The following is a 22,815-nucleotide window of genomic DNA, read 5'->3' on the forward strand; positions in this document are numbered from 1 at the left end:
AAACGCAAAGAATGCGTCAGTTGTCACTCCCGAGTCACTGGTTGGTCTAGTCCACGCCTTTGTAGCCAATCAGAATACCAATGCACACATGATGACGGTGTCTGACACGATCAAGAGGGATAAAATGCAGTTCCATCTTAGAAATGAAACAGTTTTTAAGAAAGTCCAGGTTGTGTACAACAAGCGACGACTGTTGTCTGATTATACCACCCTCCCATACGGATACTGATAGGGGGTTTGATGTAAGGTTGCAACATCTGTTTAGTCTGGTGGCGAGTGGGCCCTCAAACTGTGGAAAGACTTTTTTGTCAAGGATGTTATTGATGCCTTGAGGGTTATTTCACACCATTTTGATAATGTAAAATTTCACCTTTGGATATAACAAATATCTGTATCCATTTAGTTCTTCTATATCCCGGCTTTCTCCGCAGACACTCATGTACAGTGGTACAACAACCTGCATCTAATTCTTGAACTTTCCTGTCATTTTGTTCATCCCTCCCCTCTAGATCAGTTTTATCGTCAGTCTACCAGAGGCAAACCTGGGCATCCAAATGAACATGGTTGAAACGGCTGTTGATGACATGTACTTTGGCTGCAACGAAACAATGACAATGATCAAGGACAAATACTTTAAAGAAGAGAACACTGGAAAATTTGCAGATGTCTGGAAAAAAAGCACAACGTTTTGTTGAGAAGAGACTCAAAAATAGAGATAAAGGGGATGAGGCTCTAACTAAAGATCACATGCAAGCAATCTGTGTTTATACTGCTGAATATCCAAAGTTTTATGGGACGTTTAATGATGAAATCCAGAAGGGCATGAGCACATATAGAACTTCCTTCCCATTTCACTCCTTACATTTCTGGCTGACATCCGCTGTACAGATCCTCAATAATAAAAACTGTCACACTTCTTACCGTAGAACCAATTCTCAGTATAGTGGCAATGTCAATCAAATAATGCAGTTTGGTTTCTTTGCCTCCAGCTCTTACAAAACACAGTACTGCTTTGGTAAAAAGACCTGCTTTGAAATTAAAACCTGTTCAGGTGCTTTCCTGAAACATTATCCCTACCTTGGAAAACAAGAGCAAGAGGTGCTCATCCCTCCCTATGAGTTCAAGGTAATTAAGAAAACGAAGGGTCTATATGTCGAAGGTCTGGTTGACTGAGGTTGTCTATATCCTGGAGAGCGCAGGCATTCACAGCAATCTGAACTGCAACGCCGCCTATGAGAGACCTATGGTTGATCAACTGGTTGAGCGGAGTGAAACCATTTTAGTCTAGTAATGCAAACTGCATTTGATGCTTCTTAAATCCAACCTCATTACCACACGTCTATGCAATTTCCTTAACCCATGGTTGTTTTTTGCTGAAGCTTCAAGTCTGTCTTGTGAGGCCCTTTGACCTCTTCTGTTTAACCATTCAAATCAGGATTTAAGTGTGACAATTACATCAATGAGATAGATAAATTATGCTTAATGTTCAATAAGAATAAACCAAACATCTTTATTTTTTCAATTGTCATTATTTATTGCCTCATGATCATGAACACATGCTCGCTCTTCCATGTAGGTATGTTTAGTTCTTAAATGACACAAATATAACTTGTAAATACATGATGTATAGGCCTACAACTAATGCAAATTAACCATAAACATCAATATCAGATGAAATAATCAGCATTAAATACATCTGTATCAATAACCTAGGTAATTAACAAAAGCACAGGTAGACAAGATATGATACTTTCTCTGAGCGGTTTTATAAGTGTTTGTCAAAATATCCATCTTTAGATTAGTTGATAAATGATAACATAGCAACGCCTCATTATATTTCTGTGTTTGAAGGGAGTTAGGCTGATGAGGATGAGGGAGGCAGACAGGTGCACTGAATGAGTTGATAGGTAAGTGAGGTGAGTGAGAAATAAAAAGACAGGAGAGAAGGGGCAGAGCTGTGACACACTGTCATAACCTGCCCTCTTGACAAAGTCTCCTTGAGCAAGATGCTGAACCACACAATTGGTCCTTGTGCATGTGACTAAATTGTTGGTTTAATGGGATGTGTTAATGGAAGTGTTTCTGCTCTTTTCAGTCATAGAAGCGAGATGCACAAACCTGACTGAGGAGACTGACGGGCTGAAGGGAGAACTGATTCACTTTGGTCAGTATGAGGATGAAACTCGTCATACCAACAATGAGAACTTGCTTCTTGGGTCAAGCTGTGTATTACTTGTATTCTGTGATGAAAACACACAATAAATGTTCTCAGTCCAAAACTGATTGATATGATGATCCACTGTTGTAAATAGGACTTTACAGTTATACTGGGGTTTTGTTTTATTGGGCAGACAAGCAAGTTGGAGGTTTGATCTGCCAAACTCCCACCAACACGTTACAACTGGCTTTTAGATGGAGGAATGATGTAATGACTTATGAGGAAGGAAATGTAATCGACACATTTGTTGTGCTGTGTTCACACTACACAGTGAGTCATTTCCAATAGAATAGGGGGGCGTGACGCGTTACAAAAAAAAGTAGAGCTGGTCTCAACTTTCTTTCAGCACTCCAATGATGTGACGAAGCGTCAACCAATCATATCTTTTTGTTTCACCCAGTTCCGTTACGTCTAAAAAAACAAGACCTGTCAGCCAGTTCACAGTGCTTAATGACATGACTACATCAACGAGGGCTTGAGCAACACTTCAATGCCGCCTCGCCGATAATGCAGCTGGTCACACTGTTTTGCTGCTTTTGTCACTGGTGTGAGCATTGCGTTAGACCTCGATGAAACTCTCAGTGCATGTAAACATGACTTTTGCTTGTTGTTTCCAAGAAAACCCCAATTAAAGCACTCCATTAAAGGTGCCCTTTAATAACAGTATTACCTGCATACCTTATTTTGTGTCGGTGCTGCTGTATTTGACTGAATCATTACACTAGCTTATTTGTCTGTAAATTGCCTGTGAAAAGTGAAAGCAATATATGGAGCAACCTGAGCTGTTCCCATGTCTTTGTGGGGTCAATAACAATTGAGCTTGATGTATGTTGAACACCACCTGACCATCCAACGGATAACTAATTAATTTACCAACATGTCCACGTCTAATAATAAACCATTTGTCTTCTAATGTGAGTGAGATGATTCCCTGGCATTAATCAAGGGGAGAAGAGGAATACTAAAAAAAATCTAATTTAGCCTCTGGGACAATAAATGGCTAATGAAGTTTTGCGACTGAAATGAATCAATAAGCCATCATGGAATGATTCGGATGTGGTACATCTCCAAGAGTTTGGGCTTTTAATTGAAAACAAAAATGCACTGACAGCCTTTATGAAACTATACTTCAACAGAGTTCACTTTTTTTAACTTGGGTAACAGTTTACCTGGTTGTGTGGAAAAGCAGAAGATTATTTACCATTACATTATGGTGCAATGACGGACAAATGATTAATGATTAATGAAGTCAGTGCTGCAGCTGAATACTGGCCTTCTGACCATGTCTGTCTTTCAGTCTACAAATAGATAGAATGATGGATGTTTTAAATTTGACATTCAAGATATTTGGAAAAACCGAAATGGAAAGCCCCGTCACGCAGCTGCAACTAATAGGTCAACTGGGTAAAGTTGATCACCTAAAATATTTCACACCACCGTCAGTTTCCTGATTATGTGAGAAAGATATCATCAACAGAAACTGCCTCTGAGTTATTCTGTGCACAGTTCAGAACGATGCATTTCAAAAGCATGCTCTGCAGACTCTGATGGCTCCAGGCACCACAGGGCCAGCTGAACATCATGGATGAACTGCTGGATATCTATGTGAATGTAGAGGGACCATCAGGACATCCCAGCAAGATGGAAAGGGACAGAATAATGTCTGAAAATATTTATGGAAATGTGTTGATCCACACGCCAAACAGAAGTGGATCTGCATTCTCAGGTAATAAATACATTACATGTAAAAAAAATGTACACATGGGCACACACATACAGAAATGAAAAGAAAAGAAAAAAAAACTTGTCTTAAAGGAATATAACAACCAAAAGATGTGTGTGAGAGACAATAATGTTGAAAGAGTCAAGCAGCAAGGGACTATTAACACCCAGTGCATGAAGAAAATTCAAACACATATGAAATTGTATACTTGAATATAAATTATGTCAACTCATACAATAAAAATATAGGTTCCATGCTTTTGCATAGTTGCATTTCAAGGGGTGACTTTTGCTCATTTGACCATCATTAAACACCAACACAAATCCCCCTACTTGTGTGAACACTACTGTATCCAGGCATCCTTTTGAATTCTGGTGTGTTGTATTATGAGAAGCGACAATGCAAAGGCTGACTTGACTTTATCTTATTTGACACTGGAATACAAACAAGCAAATGACAAATGTTGCATTGACCCTTCAGGTGTTGAAGGTGTCTGGACTCATAACTTCAGTTTGTCTGTGTGAGTATTTTGTTAGCATGCTGATGAAGCCCTGAGATGAAAATACTGGTTGACAGTGTCTCTTTATTTGTCTGTTTATGTGTCAAACACAGACAGCAAAGGCAACTCTGAGCAGGAAATGGAGATGGTCCTGTTACAAACCAGTTACACCAACCTGACTAAAGAAAGAGATCAGTTCCAAAAACCCCTGCCCAAAAGGAAAAAGTCCCCAGAGAGACCCTCAAGGTAAACAGAGAACTTAGTACTGAGGAAACTGCTGTGGAATTGCTGGCTGTTGTAAATCGCTGTTACACAGAGATCCCATCAATCATCATTTGCTCTCAACTACTCTCAACAGCAAAAAAAGGGTCACTGTGTCGCCTGGAAAGAGGTCCAGAGGCCAATAACCGGGAGTCAGTGATTGGCTGAAGAAAGATCAAGGACACCCACATCCGACCGACCGATACCCTCTTTGAACAGGTGACAGGGATAACCGTTTCACACCCATATTACAAACAAACTGCGTGATAACAACTGAACTACCTCCGTTACAACTGCTGGGCTTCCTCTGCTGAGGAAGTCCACGAAGTGTGGTTTAACAACAAGATGTTGGCCATTGTGTCATGTGTTTCAGACAGGTTAGCTGTTGTTGCATATACATTTCAGAAAGGTGAGGAATAGAATTGTCAGAAACTCCTGGTTAAAAGCAGGAGACACCCAACAGGTCTATGTTGTTTAAACTGATGTGCTTTAGGCCAAACATGCTCTGATAGTTTGCAAATAATTGCAAATTGATTATTTTATGACACAATGGCTCTTATGATATTACAGCATTTATTATAGGTTGATAGTTGAAGGTTTAATTGTGGGCAGAAGGACTGTGATCATAGATAAATCCAGAGTTATAATCGCAGTGTTTTATTTATGATGAACAAATGCAAATAAGCCCTTTTTTTTAACATTTTGTGAAATCCTCAGCAGATCACTACCTCGAATCTAATCACAACTCCTGGCAAGAGAGAGATATTAAGGTTGTCTTTGTTGTTATCCATAACAGATCGCTATTTACAAGAAGGCTGGGTCTATTTACGTCCCAGTTTCTATTACATTTCTTCTTCTGAGAAATCTTGGCAGGAAAGCAGAGATGACTGTCTGCAAAGAGGTGCAGACCTGATGATCATCAACAGCAAAGAAGAGCAGGTGTGTAAAGTAAAATATGCCTGTCAGAGACACGAGAGAAAAAGTGTGAGATCAGATCAATGCTCACCGAGATGGAGGGTGGCTGAAATTGATTATATTTCAGTTATGTTTGGTAATGTTTTTATTTTACTGTACACAAGGAATTTGAATGTGCTCATCATAGACACAAACACGTCACCGTAATAAAAGCACGGATGTGAATATTAACATTAATGATGGCTGAATTCCATTTAGTTTTGACATGTCAAGGAAAAGCACATGTGTAAATAATAACAAGTAATAACCATAACAATTAAATCATGGTTGTTTTTCTAAAACATATACTGTAAAAAAAGCCTGTAGCAGTCGGCTGTGTACACTGTAGGGTACATAATTGGCATTTAGAGGCGACTGGCTACCTTTTGAAGGTGACTGTATAAATCAAATGTGAATTCCCATTTTGAATCTATACTATTGTGGTTGATTGCAAATAAGAAATAAAAAATAATATAGAAAACACTGTGAAGATGTGGTCCAAATTAATACTGAATTCAATTCATCGTAAAAATAAAAAACATTTTGCTTATACGTTTTGATGATCTAATTTCTTTACCTCTTTAAATTGAACTCTCTTCACCTTAAATGGTCAAAGAAAAAAATAACTGACATCCTGCACTTTTTAGTTCCTCAAAAACAGATCTATATCTCACACAGTAGTGTGTGAACGTTCTCTAAAGTCCAGTCTTCACTTCTGCTATTGAGAAATAGATGTTTATTCTGGAGAAACTGTCCACACTGTGGCAGTTCAATTTCTCACCTACATATCTCTCAAGGTAGATTTGAATGCGTCTTGTAAGCTTTTTATTTCATAGGTTAGTCAGTGAGTGAGGAAGTATTGGGGACAAGAAGTGAGAAATGTGATGCTCAGCTTGTATTTTCAGCTTTGATATTGTCAATTGACTTGATTAAAGGAGGCTAAAATGCGGCCTTTTGCCTGCGTTATACACACTAACCAGCAGAGGGCGGTACGCGCTCACCAAAGGGAACACCCGGAAACAAAGAACGAGCCTAACGTCCAATCAAACAAGACTTCAATTTTAAACGAGAGACGGTAGTTCCTTCTCCCAGAAACCCACAACAAACACCAGAACTGACCCCAGTTGTGAGGTCGGGGCTCCGGGTTACACGAGACTCTTTTCCAGCTCACTTAGTCCGTAGATTTTGAGCTCCAGCTGCCTCTCGTCGACAGCTGTTTCATGGGAACCCAGGAGGGAGAGAGAGGTGAGGCACCGAGACCGTGCTCCAGACCCGTCGGAGAAAGCTAGCGACACGTAACGTCAACACTAACTTTCAGCTAACGTTCAGGTTATTGTAGCTCTGCTGCTGTCACCGAGCCTGTCATCACAAAAACATACACGGGCTACACTTTAGATATACTTTTTAATTTAAAGATTGACTGGAGCTCTCAGTTTAACGTTATCTGATGATGTTCCCGTTAGCACGCTGAAGTAGCAACGTTAGCTGGCTACTTTTGAGTGAACTCAACCGGTGAAGTTATGGTGAAACACGTCAGAGGGGATTTAAAGCAGGCAATGAACTGTAGACAATAGTCTGTTGTTTTAACATCCCAAACCCATGGCCACCGGTGTTATTTGTTGAGAACTATGACATTCACCGGTAGTCTTTAACGGAAGCTAGCTAGTTCAATTCATCTTTATTGGCAGACTCGAGAAACATACAACACAAATAAGGTACAATACATAACGTTACGTTGAAATATAAAGTGTAGTTATTGTGTGTGTGAGACGGGGAGAGATGACTCCCCGCTCTCAAACTTAAGTTTGCCGCGGATGAGCATCATGAGTGACCATTATCACCCCTAGAGGAGGTACTGAACCTGGTGAGAGACGTTAACACACAGTGAATGTCTCCATAATGAGCTCCAGAAGTCAAATCTTTCTTCATGATACACTGATGTCTTCTTTATTAAGAAAGTGTTCTGTTTAACCATTCCATGCCTCTCTATTTTTATTATTCTGTAGAAATGCTTTCTAGGTATTGAAGTCAAATGATGACTTCACTCTTTTAGATGATTCTGAAGACTGTTGCATTCTTCCACAGATTGGGTAGATGTGGCAAATGATCTACTCGGCAAGTGTCCCATAAAGCTGAGGCTGAGGAAACTGACGGACTGTGATGCAAATGTCTTCATTGCTCTGTATGAAAACATCTTGGGGGAGAAAGTTCCAGGTAAGATTCAGACCAGCCAAACAGTTGGTTGATCAACCGATACGTAGATCAACAGAAACATGGTAGGCATCCATTTCAATAAGTCATTGTGTAGGTTATTATTTTTAAAGTAAAATCGGCAAATATTCTCTATTTCCAACTTCTCCGTTGTGATGATTTGCTGTTTTTCTTTGTCAAATGCGATAATAAGCTGAGTATCTACAGATTTAGTATTGCTGGTCAAACTGACAAAATAACCACATGATTAATTAATTCAGCAAATTGTCAGCAGAGTAATTAATGATGAAAACAACCATAATTTCTAGCCCTAACAAGGTCATTAATATTCAAATCAAAGGGCCAAAACCACTGGCGGTTAACAAGCCGTGAGGTTTTACTTTAGAGCATGATCGAGTGTGCTTAGTGTATCAGGAATGTTTCCTAAGACCATTAAACATGCAATCATGCGACTGTTAATGTCGCTGAGCTCTTTAATACATTGTTATGTTCGAGAAAGACTTAAAGTGAAGGCACTCTTGTGTTCAAGGAAGTGTGTGAATGCATGTGGCCCTTGGCATTGTTGTGCATTTCCGTGGTCTCGTACATGCTTTGGTTATTCACGTTGCTGCGTTTGTATTTGTTCAGATTACATTGCAGCGCCATGCAGTCAAGAGGATAATGTCCATAACGTTCAGTCTGTGATTGATTCACTTTCCCTGGATTACCTCCAGATCAGTCTCTCACACATCACAGGTATGATGAACACGATCACTCTTTACAACAACATTAAGTCATGTGTATCTATAAGGGAAGAGCAACTATGATAAACTGCTACGTAAATTCAAACATGGATTGACTTGAGATCGGAATTTCCCCGTCAAGTATCTTTATTTTGGGCTGCATGGCCCGTTTTCCTAATTTCATGAAGGGGGCTGCAGAAGCATGAGGACAATTGCAGGACAAATGTTCTTCAGCAATAAAACAGATGAGCCCTGAGAATAATAATAATGGCTGTGTGTTTGCAGGAGAAAATGTTGTCGGAGGCGACAAAGAGTCTATCAAGAACCTTCTGGAAATCTTCGATGGCCTCCTGGAATATCTCAAGGAGGAGATAAGCGAGGAGTCACAGAACGGTGGTAGGCAGATTCTTTAGTCACGTTTCCTTCATCAACCTGACAGATAATTATATGTTTTTATCTCCAACAAAAGTTTTGCACACAAAAGGGCTTTGTTTTATGTCACAAATGAGTACCGTATAATTTGAATCACATATTTTGAAGCTTCATAATGTATAGAGACTTGCCAAAATGTTTTTCCGAAAGATTCAGCTTTAGTAACTCGAAAAAGCCGGTGACATGCTAATGTTAATTAATTAATTAATTACATCAATGCACAACAAAATACTTGTTGATTTGACATAAACATTAGAGTATCAGTAGGGCCAAAGAAATTGTTAGTCGACTAACGCTCATACAATTTTGTTGTCTCATCAATTAGTTGATTTAATCGACAGATCTGTAAAACTAATAATAATGCCTAAGTTTCTCTTCAAACAATCACACAAAAGCACCATTCTAATTATTGTCTTTACCAGAGATGTGTTCATATTTTTCTAGGAAACAAGTCATCCATCATGAAAAAGCACAAACAAATACTAATCTCCTGAAGAAATCTTAGTCGACTAGGACTAAATCGACCGATTAGTTGGCTAATTGACTTAGAGGGGGCAGCCCTAATTATCAGAACTGTTATCAATCAATCATACGTACAATACAACATCTTTAAATCTCATCATGCTTCACAGAACAGTGGCCAGAGTGTCCTCAGTTTGCCTGAATCAGCTACTTTTACGGACTGAGACATAAGTCTCTGTTTAGGATAGAGTGCTTGTTTGTCCTTCAGCATGAATAGGATATAATGTGTCCTGAACCCAGTTTAGAACCAGTTGGTGCCGGAGTTTGACAGAGAACAGTCGGCTCTCTTCATGTGCCAGAACTGAGCATGCCTTTGTATGAGTGGCCCGTCCCTCAGACCGCTGCCAAACAGCAATTAGTAGTTAATGACTGTGTCTGCACACACAAGTGATCCGAACTTCTAAATGGCCTAATTAAATGTCCCGGATGTGCAATACTGAGATTGGTACCGAGTAGAATGTAGCTAACAGCTATCCGTGTACTGAGCTGTGGTGACATTGGTGCAGTGCGATGTCTTTCTTCAGTGTCTAACAATGAAGAGTTGTGCTTCTGCTGTTAGTGCTTCCGCTGGTTAGTAGTTGCTGTATTTGGCTTTTGAGTTTACATTAGTGCTCAGAACTACAACATGGTGTCAGTTGTTTGTCAGACTTTGTAGGCTGTGTCTTGGAGGTTTGTCTTTTTGAACAGCAGTGTAATACTGAGAGTGAGAATTAAAGGCCATATGTGTTCGTTCCTCTTTTAATATTCCATGGAAGTCATTACGTGTCGTGATCACAAGTATTGCTTTCTCTTTGTGTTTTTTTTCTACATATACATTTTTTTTGTTTTCTCTCTCCCTCGTGGTCATTTGTTCATCTTTTCTTTCAGAAGAAGTGAATGACAGTGTGAGTGAAGATGTGCCGGATGAAACCAAGGAGCCCACAAGCTGCAATGCCACACAGCAGGAGACTAAACTGGATGGAGGATCTTTGTCTTCCAGTGGAGAGTAAGATATTCTGCTACACATACTCACCAAACACTAAGATGAGTTGCATTGGAGTTAAGTAAATATTGCTCACAGGCCCATTTGTTCCACGTGAGTGCGACCATATCATTCAGCTTCAGGGCGTATCCGGCCTGTACATCCTGTTGACACAACAGCCAGTTAGGCAAACCTTCAGCAGTAGTATAAATATTAAAGGGATAATGTATTCCATTGAAGCAATAAGTTCCTCAGTGCCTGCTGTATTTACAGATAAAGTGGAGTTCTCACTCTGTAAAATGTATCCTCATCCATAACATCCTCTACACTCATATTTTGCGATGCAATTTCCTCTGTTGGAAACGTAACGAGTTGGTGCAACACAAGAGAACAAGGTAGTTCTGTTAAGCATGCCACCTGACTACCCAGAGAAATACAAGCTGAACTATTCTGTGGTTCTTCCTTGCCATCAGCTATGTCACTGCAACGTCAAATGACAGCGCTGGAATCAGGAATGCTATGACCCAATTTAAGACAAGGCGTGGATCTGGAAAACTCGTATTTTACCATGCAAAACTAATGATTTTAATGTCTTTGGTGCTGAGTACTCATTGACTCCTTTAAAATAAAAAAATCTGTCAGTTCGAGAGTTTAAATCAGTTTGTCGTTTGATGAATTCAGGGAAAGTATACCACAGAAAAACATCCGTAATTTATTGTACAGTACTTGTGTGAACTTTAGGTAAATAATATCTCGTCATATCATTCAGGTCCGCTGTCCATTCCAGTAAAGATTCCCTCCATACCTGGAATGCTGAGGAGATGGGATCAACTAGTGAGCTCATTGGGCTGGGAGTCTCAGCACGCACATTCATAGCCAAACTAGAAGGTAAGACACGCAAACGCATCTCTACCCCACTTATATGCATACATATCAATGGTTTGTCTCCCCCTTGATTTCCAGATGTTTTACAATAAGGTGTGTCAGGAAATCATGTTCCCTGACTAGAAGATTTCTCAAATGACGTTGCATTGCTGTTTTAAACTATTTTAGGCATTTGAGAGCGCCCACATTGTTTTATGAACTGATTTAATGCTGTTGGTTTAGTTGTCACAGTAGTTACCTAACCGGTAGTGTTGCTTCACTGCAAACCACAGCCTAACCTTCTCTACATAAACCAAAATAATTACAGATATGTGTTTGCTCTGTCACATCATGTTGCCTCCAAGTATCATTGGTATTTTTATTAATTTATTATTAAACTATTTATTTATTTTACATTTTCATCAATCTCAGTCAAGGCTTGGATGCGGAAATCTCATAAAATAGACATTTTAACATGCAGAAATGTAAGATTTTTGTATCTTTGGTGATAAATAGTCATTGAATGCATATTTTGATGAATTCAGAACCGAACTGGCAATGTTAACGTTATTTTGCATGCGCTGTAACCATTCGACGACCAAGGCGCTCCATTATTAAGATTTTAATTTGCAGCTGTTGTAACTCTTTCAATAAATCGCAAGATTAATCTGCCATGACTGTCAGTCCCTCCCCAAACCTCAGACGCAGTCACCACCTCTGGTCCTCTGGACGTCCAGGACGCTCCACCGACTGAACCGCTGTCCTCAGCCATCGCTCTGCAGCCTCCCGCTCAGAGCAACACCCCCCGCGAACCCGACACAGACCCACACTCGCCCAGCAAATCGCCAACAGCTGCTGGCCTCAGCCAAGGGCAGGCAGAGGAGGGAGCCGCTCCTGTCACTACAGAGGTAGCCTTGATAAATTCAGCATGATGAGGTTCAATTGTTTTTACGGCCAATTGACCTCTTATTTGCATGCAGGGAACGGACATGCAGACTTTATCTTCCCAAAGTTCTAGAGATAATATATTATATAGATATATTACTGCAGTGACATCAATGCAAGACTGTCTCGCTGTTCTGTTTTGTATATGTCCACTGATCATTCAAAGGGTTAAGCAATACCTTATTCAAGATAATATAATACATCACAGAAAAAGTACAGACATGCACATATTTATAGTTTCATAAGGGAATTACTGAAACCAGGAACTGCCGTCTGACTGACTCAGCACACTTACTTAATAGCAGGCCCTGACATGCACAACAGCTTGGTATTGCGTGGCTACTTACGCACGCAGCTTAGTTATGGCTTTAAGATGTTCCTCTCCTTCCTTTGTAGTGACTTGACCCGTCACCAGTGTCATTATGTTCTAAAAGTCTTGTGTCTGGTCTCTGGTGGTCCATGAGAGACACAGATGATTTTAGAAAATGTACCTTCTATTGAGGTGCACAATATGTCCAGTACTAAGCTGTGTCCCTCTGTAGTTAAATGGTAATGGTGTCTGCTCAGCTTCACAGACATTAATTTCTTGCTCTTTTCTCCTTCTCACACAGACCTCTGATCCGCCAGCTGAGACAGTTGTTGCCAACGGACTACAGTCTCCTCCTCCCCAGCCTCCATGTGAGTAAAATAAATGTACCTTTTATTCTTATTCAGTTTAAAATGTCAAGGGGGTAAACGGTTTGATATCTTGAATCACATCAAACATTGTGGGAGTAAAGCCGAGCACTTGATTGAATTGATAGTTATGACTGCATGGTGGATCTCCGGGGCATCTAGCACATTGTACTGTTTATCTGACAAGAGGATGTCAAATGTGTACATACTGTAAAGCCCTCTGAGGCAAATTTGTGATTTTGGGCTATACAAAAATAAATTGAATTGAATCTGCTTTGCCTGTGTGACTGCTATCAAGTGGAAATCGGCCATCAGAGTGAAGTGTGACTTTGTTCTCGATGTCGTGTTTTGCTCAATTTCCAGGTGCGAGGGAAAAGTCTTTGTCCAGTCAGCAAAGAGCCGGGACAGAAGTAGAGGGGGAGACACTTGAGGTAAGAGAGTAACATGCCTTCACTTGTACCAGTTTTACAGCAACCTCAAACCCACACAGACACGTTTGGATCCGTATTGTTTAAGTATTGTGTTATCTCCAGCAACCCGGGTTGCTCTGTCTAAAGTGAGTTATTGAAAATATTTCCTGAGCATAATCCAAATTAACTTGAATGACTTTTTGTCGAATTTCAGCCGACCAATGGGGAACCCAGGAGGGTTTTGTTCCGCACCAAGCCAGATGTGCTCTTCCTCACCCTGCAGGATGGGAGGACAGTCACAACCCCTTCTCCGCCAGACACCGAGGAGGAAGAGCAAGATGAAGAGTATCTAGGTTATACACTAAAACAACTGGAGAGCAGGATAGATCACAGAGTTGGGACAGGCCTCAGGTAAGACAGGTGGAGTGCCGGAGAACAGTAGGAAGCTACAGATTAAGGAATAGCATGTCCTCGTTGACATTATTGTTTTATGAGGGGACAATGTTTCTGACTGTCTTAACTATCTCTGCTGTCTGGTGTCTTTGTAATCGTCTCCCTGAGCAGGGAGGAGCCTCTGTCGTATCGCAGACAGAGGAACAAGCAAGCAGAAGAGGAGCTGCATCACTTATCTGAAAACCTTTCCCATCGACTTGAGGAACTCGATCAGGTGTGTGTAGTTTGTATAAGGTCCCAGCATATTACATTAATATTTTCAAGCAAAAGCTATTTTGATCCTTTCTGCAAGTGTGCGTCTGTTCTGTTTGGAGTTGGGTTGGAGTATGTTGTGGTCAGCTCAATGCAGTTTGCTTTAGGTTAAATACATATTTGTGAATTATCACTTTTACGTTTGCAACGTGTAATTCCTACAGATGCTCAAACGAGTTCTGGGGGAAAGCGGAGAGTCCAGTGAAGTCAGAGACGAGGACAAGCAGTCCCACCACAGTGACAGCATCATGGAGTGTGGCAGGACTCCCAGACAACACACAGGTAAACACACAGTTAACACATTCATTATCCTTTAAGAGCTGTTGACACTAAAAGTACATGTATTGAATTGTAACATGTATTCGTTTTAGGAAACCCTGACGGCGAATCCACCCACCGGACACGCTCCTTATCCCCCTCCCCTCCACGGGTCCGTCGCTCCCTGCACGGACAGTTAGAAGATGCCATGGCAGAGGCCTTGAGTCTGGATGATGGGAGACAAACCAACCTTGCAGCTTCTGATCATTCAAAGCGAGGAGAGCTACTCCACAGACTGTCTCACAGAAAACATAGCAAGGTATTACCTTAGCTATTGTTTTCCTTAGTGCTGCCACTTTAAATGTACCATATAGGCAAGGCGTGTTTATTAATGGAGCACGTTGCAGACACAGTTTAGTTTACAGCATATTACTTTAGTTGAACTCAAGAATAAGTTCCACCATGCTGACGATGTCAACTGGCTGTAATTTGCAGACTTCTCAATAGATTAAAATGCTTCACTGAAGCCTGACTGGGAGGATTTTAGCTGTAATTTAAGGACAATAAAGACCAAGTTAGGCTTGATAAATTGCATATTTTAAACAGGAAAAAGAAGACATTGTGTATTTGCTTCCTTGTTTTTTCATCACTCAATAATCATAATCTCAGTTATTAAATGATTCTACTCATGATCTCATTTATGTTTAAAGTAAAAGTGAATCTTTCTCTTTCAGTATCTGGAGAATGAGGCCTATGAGGAGGAGTTGAAAAGATATGAAGACAACGAACGGGCAGATCTAGAGAAGGCACGCCTCAAGGCTCAACAAGCCGTAAGTCACTAGTATGACGTCTAGTATCGTATAAATACTCTCAGCCCTCCTCCTTTCTCTACAGAACAACCCTGTTTAAGTTGTTACAGAGCTTAGTCTGTTTCTCATATTGACATAATTCTCATCACAAGATTTTAAAGACTGGCTTTCTTAATAGTGACCTCATGTGATTTAAATACCACCCCCATAAGTCTATCTCGTGGGGCGCATTTGCAGGGGATAAGCAAAGTCTGTATTTTACTCAAATTCACAGACATTATCTCCAAGATATGATGTCAAGGCTCTGTGTAACATCCTCTTATCTGCGAAAAACAATATATGATTATATAGACCTATTTATGTTCATGTAATATATTCCAAAGACCTCTTGATCCGGTGAGAATGGGTCTTCATACCGTGTAGTGAGATGCTATCAAAACATTTATTTTCATCATAGTCATTTAGTATTATGTTTTGAGAAATATAGTATTTAGATTGCAGTGTAAGTTTCCACTTAACAAATTATGGACATGACAGACTCGCATGTAAATAAGATCACAGACGACCTCCGTAATTATTACAGATTACTAGAGTCCCCCCCGGGTAATGGTAGTCCCGAGCGAATAGGGTTTTAGACAGTATATGAGTCGGGATGATTTTCATTGGTTCTAACTGTTGTGACTGTGTTCCATCTATTTAACTTCTGCTTAAAATAACTGCTTCAGTTTGTGACCACGAGCTCTGTGCTAGTTTATGGCTGCTTGGTTCTTTACTTATGTGGAAATGAGTGACTCAAGAGAAAGATCATATTGATCACTTTAACAGATTTTTCTGTAACCGAGGTGTTCTACAGGCAGATATGCAACAGTGACCTGACTTTCAAACGGTTCAAATCACAGCCGTGAAATAAAATGTGCACTTGTACTTGCTGCACTACTAAAATCAATATGTGAAAGCACATTTGTTCAGATAGAATAATGTATCGTATAAAATGCATTAAAGACTTTACGATGCATTCAAACACAAATAACGTTTCCTCAATTTTCATTTCACTATAAAAATATAAATAACACGTCATTTGTTGTGTTCTAGAGTAAACTGAAGGAGAACATTTTTACCTCCAACAGTTGGCATAAACTTACAGTGGGTACGGAAAGTATTCAGACCCCTTTAAATTTTTCACTCTTTGTTTCATTGCAGCCATTTACTAAAATCAAAAAGTTCATTTTATTTCTCATTAATGTACACTCAGCACCCCATCTTGACAGAAAAAAACAGAAATGTAGAAGTTTTTGCAAATTTATTAAAAAAGAAAAACTGAAATATCACATGGTCATAAGTATTCAGACCCTTTGCTGTGACACTCATATTTAACTCTCATGCTGTCCATTTCTTCTGATCCTCCTTGAGATGGTTCTACTCCTTCATTGGAGTCCAGCTGTGTTTAATTAAACTGATTGGACTTGATTAGGAAAGGCACACACCTGTCTATATAAGACCTTACAGCTCACAGTGCATGTCAGAGCAAATGAGAATCATGAGGTCGAAGGAACTGCCCAAGGAGCTCAGAGACAGAATTGTGGCAAGGCACAGATCTGGCCAAGGTTACAAAAGAATTTCTGCAGCACTCAAGGTTCCTGAGAGCACAGTGGCCTCCATAATCCTTAAATGGAAGAAGTTTGGGACGACCAGAACTCTTCCTAGACCTGGCCGTCCAGCCAAACTGAGCAATCGTGGAAGAAGAGCCTTGGTGAGAGAGGTAAAGAAGAACCCAAAGATCACTGTGGCTGAGCTCCAGAGATGCAGTAGGGAGATGGGAGAAAGTTCCACAAAGTCAACTATCACTGCAGCCCTCCACCAGTCGGGGCTTTATGGCAGAGTGGCCCGACGGAAGCCTCTCCTCAGTGCAAGACATATGAAAGCCCGCATAGCCCGCACAGACTATGAGAAATAAGATGCTCTGGTCTGATGAGACCAAGATTGAACTTTTTGGCGTTAATTCTAAGTGGTATGTGTGGAGAAAACCAGGCACTGCTCATCACCTGCCCAATACAATCCCAACAGTGAAGCATGGTGGTGGCAGCATCATGCTATGGGGGTGTTTTTCAGCTGCAGGGACAGGACGACTGGTTGCAATTGAAGGAAAGATTAATGCGGCCGAGTACAGAGATATCCTGGAAGAAAACCTCTTCCAGAGTGCTCTAGACCTCAGACTGGGCCGAAGGTTCACCTTCCAACAAGACAATGACCCTAAGCACACAGCTAAAATAACAAAGGAGTGGCTTCCGAACAACTCTGTGACCATTCTTGACTGGCCCAGCCAGAGCCCTGACCTAAACCCAATTGAGCATCTCTGGAGAGACCTGAAAATGGCTGTCCACCAACGTTCACCATCCAACCTGACGGAACTGGAGAGGATCTGCAAGGAAGAATGGCAGAGGATCCCCAAATCCAGGTGTGAAAAGGTTGTTGCATCATTCCCAAGAAGACTCATGGCTGTACTAGCTCAAAAGGGTGCTTCTACTCAATACTGAGCAAAGGGTCTGAATACTTATGACCATGTGATATTTCAGTTTTTCTTTTTTAATAAATTTGCAAAAATTTCTACATTTCTGTTTTTTTCTGTCAAGATGGGGTGCTGAGTGTACATTAATGAGAAATAAAATGAACTTTTTTGATTTTAGCAAATGGCTGCAATGAAACAAAGAGTGAAAAATTTAAAGGGGTCTAAATACTTTCTGTACCCACTGTATATATGAAATGTCAAAGGGGATATAATAATACATAGTTTGCTAACAGTTAAGCGTGTCTGTGACTGTGTGTTTGTAGGAGCGCCAGTACAGAGAGGCCATACTAAGGGATGTTTCCGAAGCCCCCAGACTGTCCCCAGCGAGAACAAAGGCCCAGCGTAGTTCACAACGTAACGTACAAACAGCAGGACGGAGACGGCGGGAGGCCCCCAGGAAAGCTCCTTCAAGTAGGTCAAGACTTGTTAATACACCACATGGACCTTTCTATTATTATTGTACACATATGATTAGTATTTAAAAGGATTTTTCTCCACAATACAATGCGTATTTCCACTACCAGCAAGCAAAGCCATGCTTATCGCCTCTCTTACTGCTTTACTCTGATTGTGTTCCTTATTAGCAGACAAAATGTTATTAGTTTGGACTGAAGCTTCAGCTCAACAGACAAACTTTACAATATTTCTCGTCCTCGTCAAACATCTCCAACTGCATAATAATGCTCCACCTTAAGGCACATCTGAAACTAGGTTTATTCGTGCCCAGTTTCATGTAAGTCAGTCCCATCTAAGACAGAGTCAACACACTTCAGGTCTCTAATGAGCAGTGGGGCTCTGAGACCGAGGATTCAGGAGTGCTCGTCTTACTAAGAAGCTGTGACGACTGAGTCCTGGCAGCCTTTACAGACACCTTGTTCTTTGGCCGAAGTTTCTTCTTCGGCGGCGTGTTTGCCTTTTGGATGTTCATATCTCTGGCTTCATGCTGGTTGGCCCACTTGCGTTGATAATTGCAGAAGTAACAGCTCTGGTAGACTATGAAGTAAGGGTCGCAGGTGCGTTTGGTACAGCGGCACTTTCTGTCGCACATCGGGCAGTTCTTCATCAGCTGCAGGATGGCCTCCTCATCAACAATGTGCTGCACTGTTGGTCTGTTATGGGGCAGAAGAGAGGGCGGAGAAATGATAATGACACACTTGTTGTACGGAGCACGGCTACAGCTGGAAACATGCACAAGTTGTCTCTGTGGATGTTGCAGGTGCAACAGTGGTAAAAGGCGTTAAAAACTGAACTGGGTAAGCTGAAGCTCTGACCTGATGTACTGCATCCGAACTGTCTGCCTTTTATTTTAAGCTACATGGTTTACTCGCCTCATTATGGGAACATGATCAAAGTTATTCGTTGACTTACTTCTCCATGGTGGCAGTGCACGTCTCGGGTACATTTACTTGAATGCCTGTGAATTCAAATCGGTAATCAGTCAAAAGGATCTTTATATTTGTTCAAGTTAAAACCAACCAAAAAAAAATACAGAAGTTATAATAGAGAGGACTCTATTAGACAACTTTTACTACATCAACAGCAGACTGACAGACTTCACCGGGCTGAGGAACATCAGAAACTTACAGGACAAACATGTTTTAAAGGAGTATACAGAGAGAAAACTACACGGTAACTGCAGGAGATGTGTCCTTTGGCACATCTGTTTTGTGAGATGTCAAAAACGCTTCCTTTGTGAATTGCAAAAGATGTTCATAAAAACATGTCAATGAAAAGTCTTCATTCAAACCATTAAGGGCCTATGAAGCAATACTTCTTCTTCTTTTTGACTAATCCTCAACGTTCATGTATTGCTGCTTCGAGTGAATGGTCTGCTGTATGACATGAAGTATGCTCATGAAGGGCTTAGTCTACACATTCAATAGTGTTTTCTATACAAGACACTGTGCACAGACCGTCAGTTTGCTATAAATAAATGCAGATGTTCTTCTATGAATACCTGTCTCTGCCACACATCTTAAGACATGTTAACTGCTCATCGTCTGCATTGCATCAACGGGGTCCCCCGTGAACATCACAGCAGCCACACATCACCGTAATAAGCTGTCGCTACAAGAGAACCTTTAGTATTATTTATTCATCACACATGCACCTCCTAACCACAATAGATGGTGAAGATCATTCACTGGCTCACCTGTGCTTGTGACCTGGCCTGGTGGTCTGTCAATTACTGCCCTGGTGTCATGCAGCTGTAAAATACCACACAAAACAGACGCACTTCAAACAACTGGTTGTATACAAAAATATTTTGCTGTTACAAACAGAAAGTAGTATGGCATGGAAGCAAAATATCTGCCACATTCCTCAGGGCAACCATTATATTTCTAGTATGTAACTTTTCCCTCTAACACTGCATACCCACACGTTTTATCTTCAAGGCATTGATTTGATTCTCTGAAGTGAGGTTGTATGATTTATCCATAGTCAATGTATTACAAACAGGACAAACGGACAGGAGTAACATGGAAGCTGAGCAATGTACTGCTTTGGACGGGGGCAGCAACGTAATTCAGCCAACTACAATAAATTCCCACCTAAAAAGATCAACATCGGTTTAGGTGTACGCCATATTTAGAATATTTTCACTGCTTTTCTTTACCATCAGACAGCTCTTTCCTTTGGCACTACATTTCCTCAAATGTAGAACTTCCATATTCCTACGCATAAATGCCACTGTGCTGTCCAATGTGCTGTCCGCTGTACTTTTTAAGTTGTTTTATTACTCGGCAGATCAGCTGTATGGGTCAGACCTTCGTGGAGAAGAGGTCTGAGTTTATGGAATAAATAAAATAAACAATTCATGCTTATGACAACAACGAAAAGATGCCGTTCACTGTGGAGACAAGAGGATACCTTTATGAACCAGAGTATACAGAGGAAGACGTTTTGCAGAGGGAGACTAAACGGGGCTGAAAGAGAGGAAACGTCTGTGGAAGCCAAGAAAGAGCACAAGCTATGTGGTGGTGCAGATGTGGACCTATAGAGCTACTGCTGCTATGAGTAGGACTCGGTTATGACACAATTTTAGGATCTTTCTGAATCAGAGGATGCCAGTGCCTCACATACAGTCTGCATCACAAACTGTGCAGAGTTCCTCTTACTGAGCACCGGTGTCTTGCAGACCATTTTCCGAAGATAAATGATTAAAAAAACGTCCCAGACCAGAAGGACCTAATGACAATGTGTCTTCACAGCAAGGTTGTGTCTCTCACTACATGTCATTGCATAATGACTGATTATTAGACAGCAGAAGTTTATTATTATTTATCATGTGTGAATATGGACTAATTGTTGGAAAGAATGCCACAAACTAGTGTGTACTCACAATGGTCAGAATATGTACAAGATAACTTGAGAATAAGTTGAAATACTACAAAACATTACACCTCATTATGTAACACTTTCATACGTTTTGGTGAAGTAGCAATGAACTGCAGACAGCAGCCATCAGCTTACCTCTGACTCAATAGCAGGGTGAGCTCCAGAGGTTGATGGTGGTTCTCTGGGGGGAGACCGTTCAAGCTTCAGCTGTGATGCTAATTTGGAGGCCTGGTGGCTCTTTACTGGCGGCTCCTTCGGAGTGGATTCTGGGACGCCAGAAAGCATTTGCTGCTCGTGTTTCTCTTGTATTGTGCTTTGTGAAGTACATGCCTGTGCACATACAAATCATGAATGAGCCTAAGTCGTTATATGCATTTCTTTTAAACAGCATGTAGGCCTACATCCCAATCATAAACACAAACCAAAAAAAGACGAGTTGCCTATACATCATATACGGTAAATATTTAGTTAAAAGGTATGCTGCAATGGTATATTCTTAATGAAACCGAAATAAAGCATAAGCATTTCTGTCATGGGTTGGTATATGTTGGTATTCAGCGCTATCTTACCTGGTGGTTGGGTACAGCGGTGCGTTTCAGCAAGTGTCTATCTAGCTTATTTGGCCGTGGTCTCAAATAATCCTCTTCGGAGAAATGATCACTGCAAACGCGGAGTTGTTTCAATTTTGCCAGCGGAGTGACGCTGTCTATCTTCAGTGTAACTAGCCACTGCTTTTTAAGGCCAATCTCATGCAGCGGAACCCGGTGAAATCGATATGGTGACCAGGACACTTCTTTGTTGGAGCAGCCCGGAAAAACGCAAGGACGCACCATCTTTTTAGACATTTACAAGAGTGAATTTGGATTTCGGTCTGATTGCGCAACTGCACTTCTTGAAGTACCTGACCCAGACAGTTGGGCTGCGGCGTAATACAGTGCGTGGCACAGTTGCGCTCATGCGTAGGACTACGGTAGTTCTACGGTTGAGAAAATATAGTGCCAAATGAAAGGGGTGTCAGACGGCAAGGTAAAGCAGTGAAAATATTTTTTTTATATAGCTAACACTTAAACTAATATTGCTTTTAGGTAGGGCATTCTTTTAGTTGCCCCCATACAAAGCAGTACACTGTTTGCGTCAGTACACTGGGGGCGTGCCGACCACCATCTACTGTACATGTGTTTTCAGGACTATACGAACAGCTGTAGGTTTCAGGAAGTAGTGTTTAGGTGTGTTCGATCCTTTGGCTTAGTCTACGTCTACTATCGAAATGTTCGCCGCACTCAAGAGCGGTCAATCAGCCTCTTGGATTTTGATGCTCGTCTATTTGTGGTGTTACGGTACGGGAGCTTGGAACGGTCAAAAAGGACGAAGGGACGATCTGTATTTCTGCAACAATTTCTCACATTTGATATACCAAGTAAAGACGACATTATATTGCACATCAGGCTATATGAAGTCCATTGACAATAAAACTATATATTTTTTCTTCTCTACTGTTTTGTATTTAAAAAAGGGAGCTCCGAAGTTAAAATATAAATTAATCACCATTGACCTGTTTAGAAAAGGTTTCCTTCACAGGTTACCTGCAACTTCCAGTCAGGATGACCCAGACTACACCCATGTCAAATGTCAAGTTATTTTACTGTACATGTTTTTTTTTTCCTAAAAAAAAAAAAAAAAATGAAGGCAGTCAGCTCACATGACATAAGATATTCATAATTTTGTATGACATTCTCGAAGG

The 22,815-nt window shown here is 40.8% G+C and overlaps 3 protein-coding genes across 4 annotated transcripts in view; 2 read left to right on the forward strand and 1 right to left on the reverse strand.

The window, feature by feature from the left end:
- The first annotated feature begins 442 nt into the window (after nt 1-442).
- Nucleotides 443-1,288, forward strand: LOC116392885 (T-cell ecto-ADP-ribosyltransferase 1-like). Its single transcript, XM_031864702.1, is given in 3 exon segments — nt 443-671; nt 673-1,169; nt 1,171-1,288. Coding segments are annotated over 3 exon segments (732 nt in total). The 5' UTR covers nt 443-554.
- Nucleotides 1,289-6,599: 5,311 nt separating this feature from the next.
- Nucleotides 6,600-22,815, forward strand: part of LOC116392720 (centrosomal protein of 95 kDa) — a 32,257-nt gene continuing 16,041 nt past the window's right edge. The window contains exons 1-16 of the mRNA XM_031864428.1: nt 6,600-6,644; nt 6,831-6,900; nt 7,741-7,869; nt 8,494-8,601; nt 8,874-8,984; nt 10,410-10,527; nt 11,273-11,391; nt 12,052-12,275; nt 12,924-12,990; nt 13,351-13,418; nt 13,612-13,808; nt 13,962-14,064; nt 14,267-14,384; nt 14,474-14,679; nt 15,095-15,190; nt 17,999-18,146. Of these exons, the coding sequence (XP_031720288.1) occupies nt 6,600-6,644; nt 6,831-6,900; nt 7,741-7,869; nt 8,494-8,601; nt 8,874-8,984; nt 10,410-10,527; nt 11,273-11,391; nt 12,052-12,275; nt 12,924-12,990; nt 13,351-13,418; nt 13,612-13,808; nt 13,962-14,064; nt 14,267-14,384; nt 14,474-14,679; nt 15,095-15,190; nt 17,999-18,146 (1,927 nt within the window). The remainder of the gene's footprint in view (nt 6,645-6,830; nt 6,901-7,740; nt 7,870-8,493; nt 8,602-8,873; nt 8,985-10,409; nt 10,528-11,272; nt 11,392-12,051; nt 12,276-12,923; nt 12,991-13,350; nt 13,419-13,611; nt 13,809-13,961; nt 14,065-14,266; nt 14,385-14,473; nt 14,680-15,094; nt 15,191-17,998; nt 18,147-22,815) is intronic.
- Nucleotides 17,858-22,815, reverse strand: part of LOC116392764 (uncharacterized) — a 17,703-nt gene continuing 12,745 nt past the window's right edge. Inside the window, exons 1-5 of one of the 2 annotated variants that reach the window (XM_031864492.1) lie at nt 21,644-22,804; nt 21,210-21,404; nt 19,888-19,942; nt 19,104-19,149; nt 17,858-18,844 (exon numbers count right to left, since the gene is read on the reverse strand). In XM_031864492.1, the coding sequence (XP_031720352.1) occupies nt 18,505-18,844; nt 19,104-19,149; nt 19,888-19,942; nt 21,210-21,404; nt 21,644-21,919 (912 nt within the window). In that variant the 5' untranslated portion in view covers nt 21,920-22,804 and the 3' untranslated portion in view covers nt 17,858-18,504. Of the gene's footprint in view, nt 18,845-19,103; nt 19,150-19,887; nt 19,943-21,209; nt 21,405-21,643; nt 22,805-22,815 lie in introns of those variants that run through there. The other variant, XM_031864493.1, reaches the window with a different exon arrangement.

Source organism: Anarrhichthys ocellatus, unplaced genomic scaffold, assembly GCF_004355925.1.
Source record: "Anarrhichthys ocellatus isolate YVR2014 unplaced genomic scaffold, GSC_Weel_1.0 scaffold31, whole genome shotgun sequence".
Classification (NCBI taxonomy): Eukaryota; Metazoa; Chordata; class Actinopteri; order Perciformes; family Anarhichadidae; genus Anarrhichthys; species Anarrhichthys ocellatus.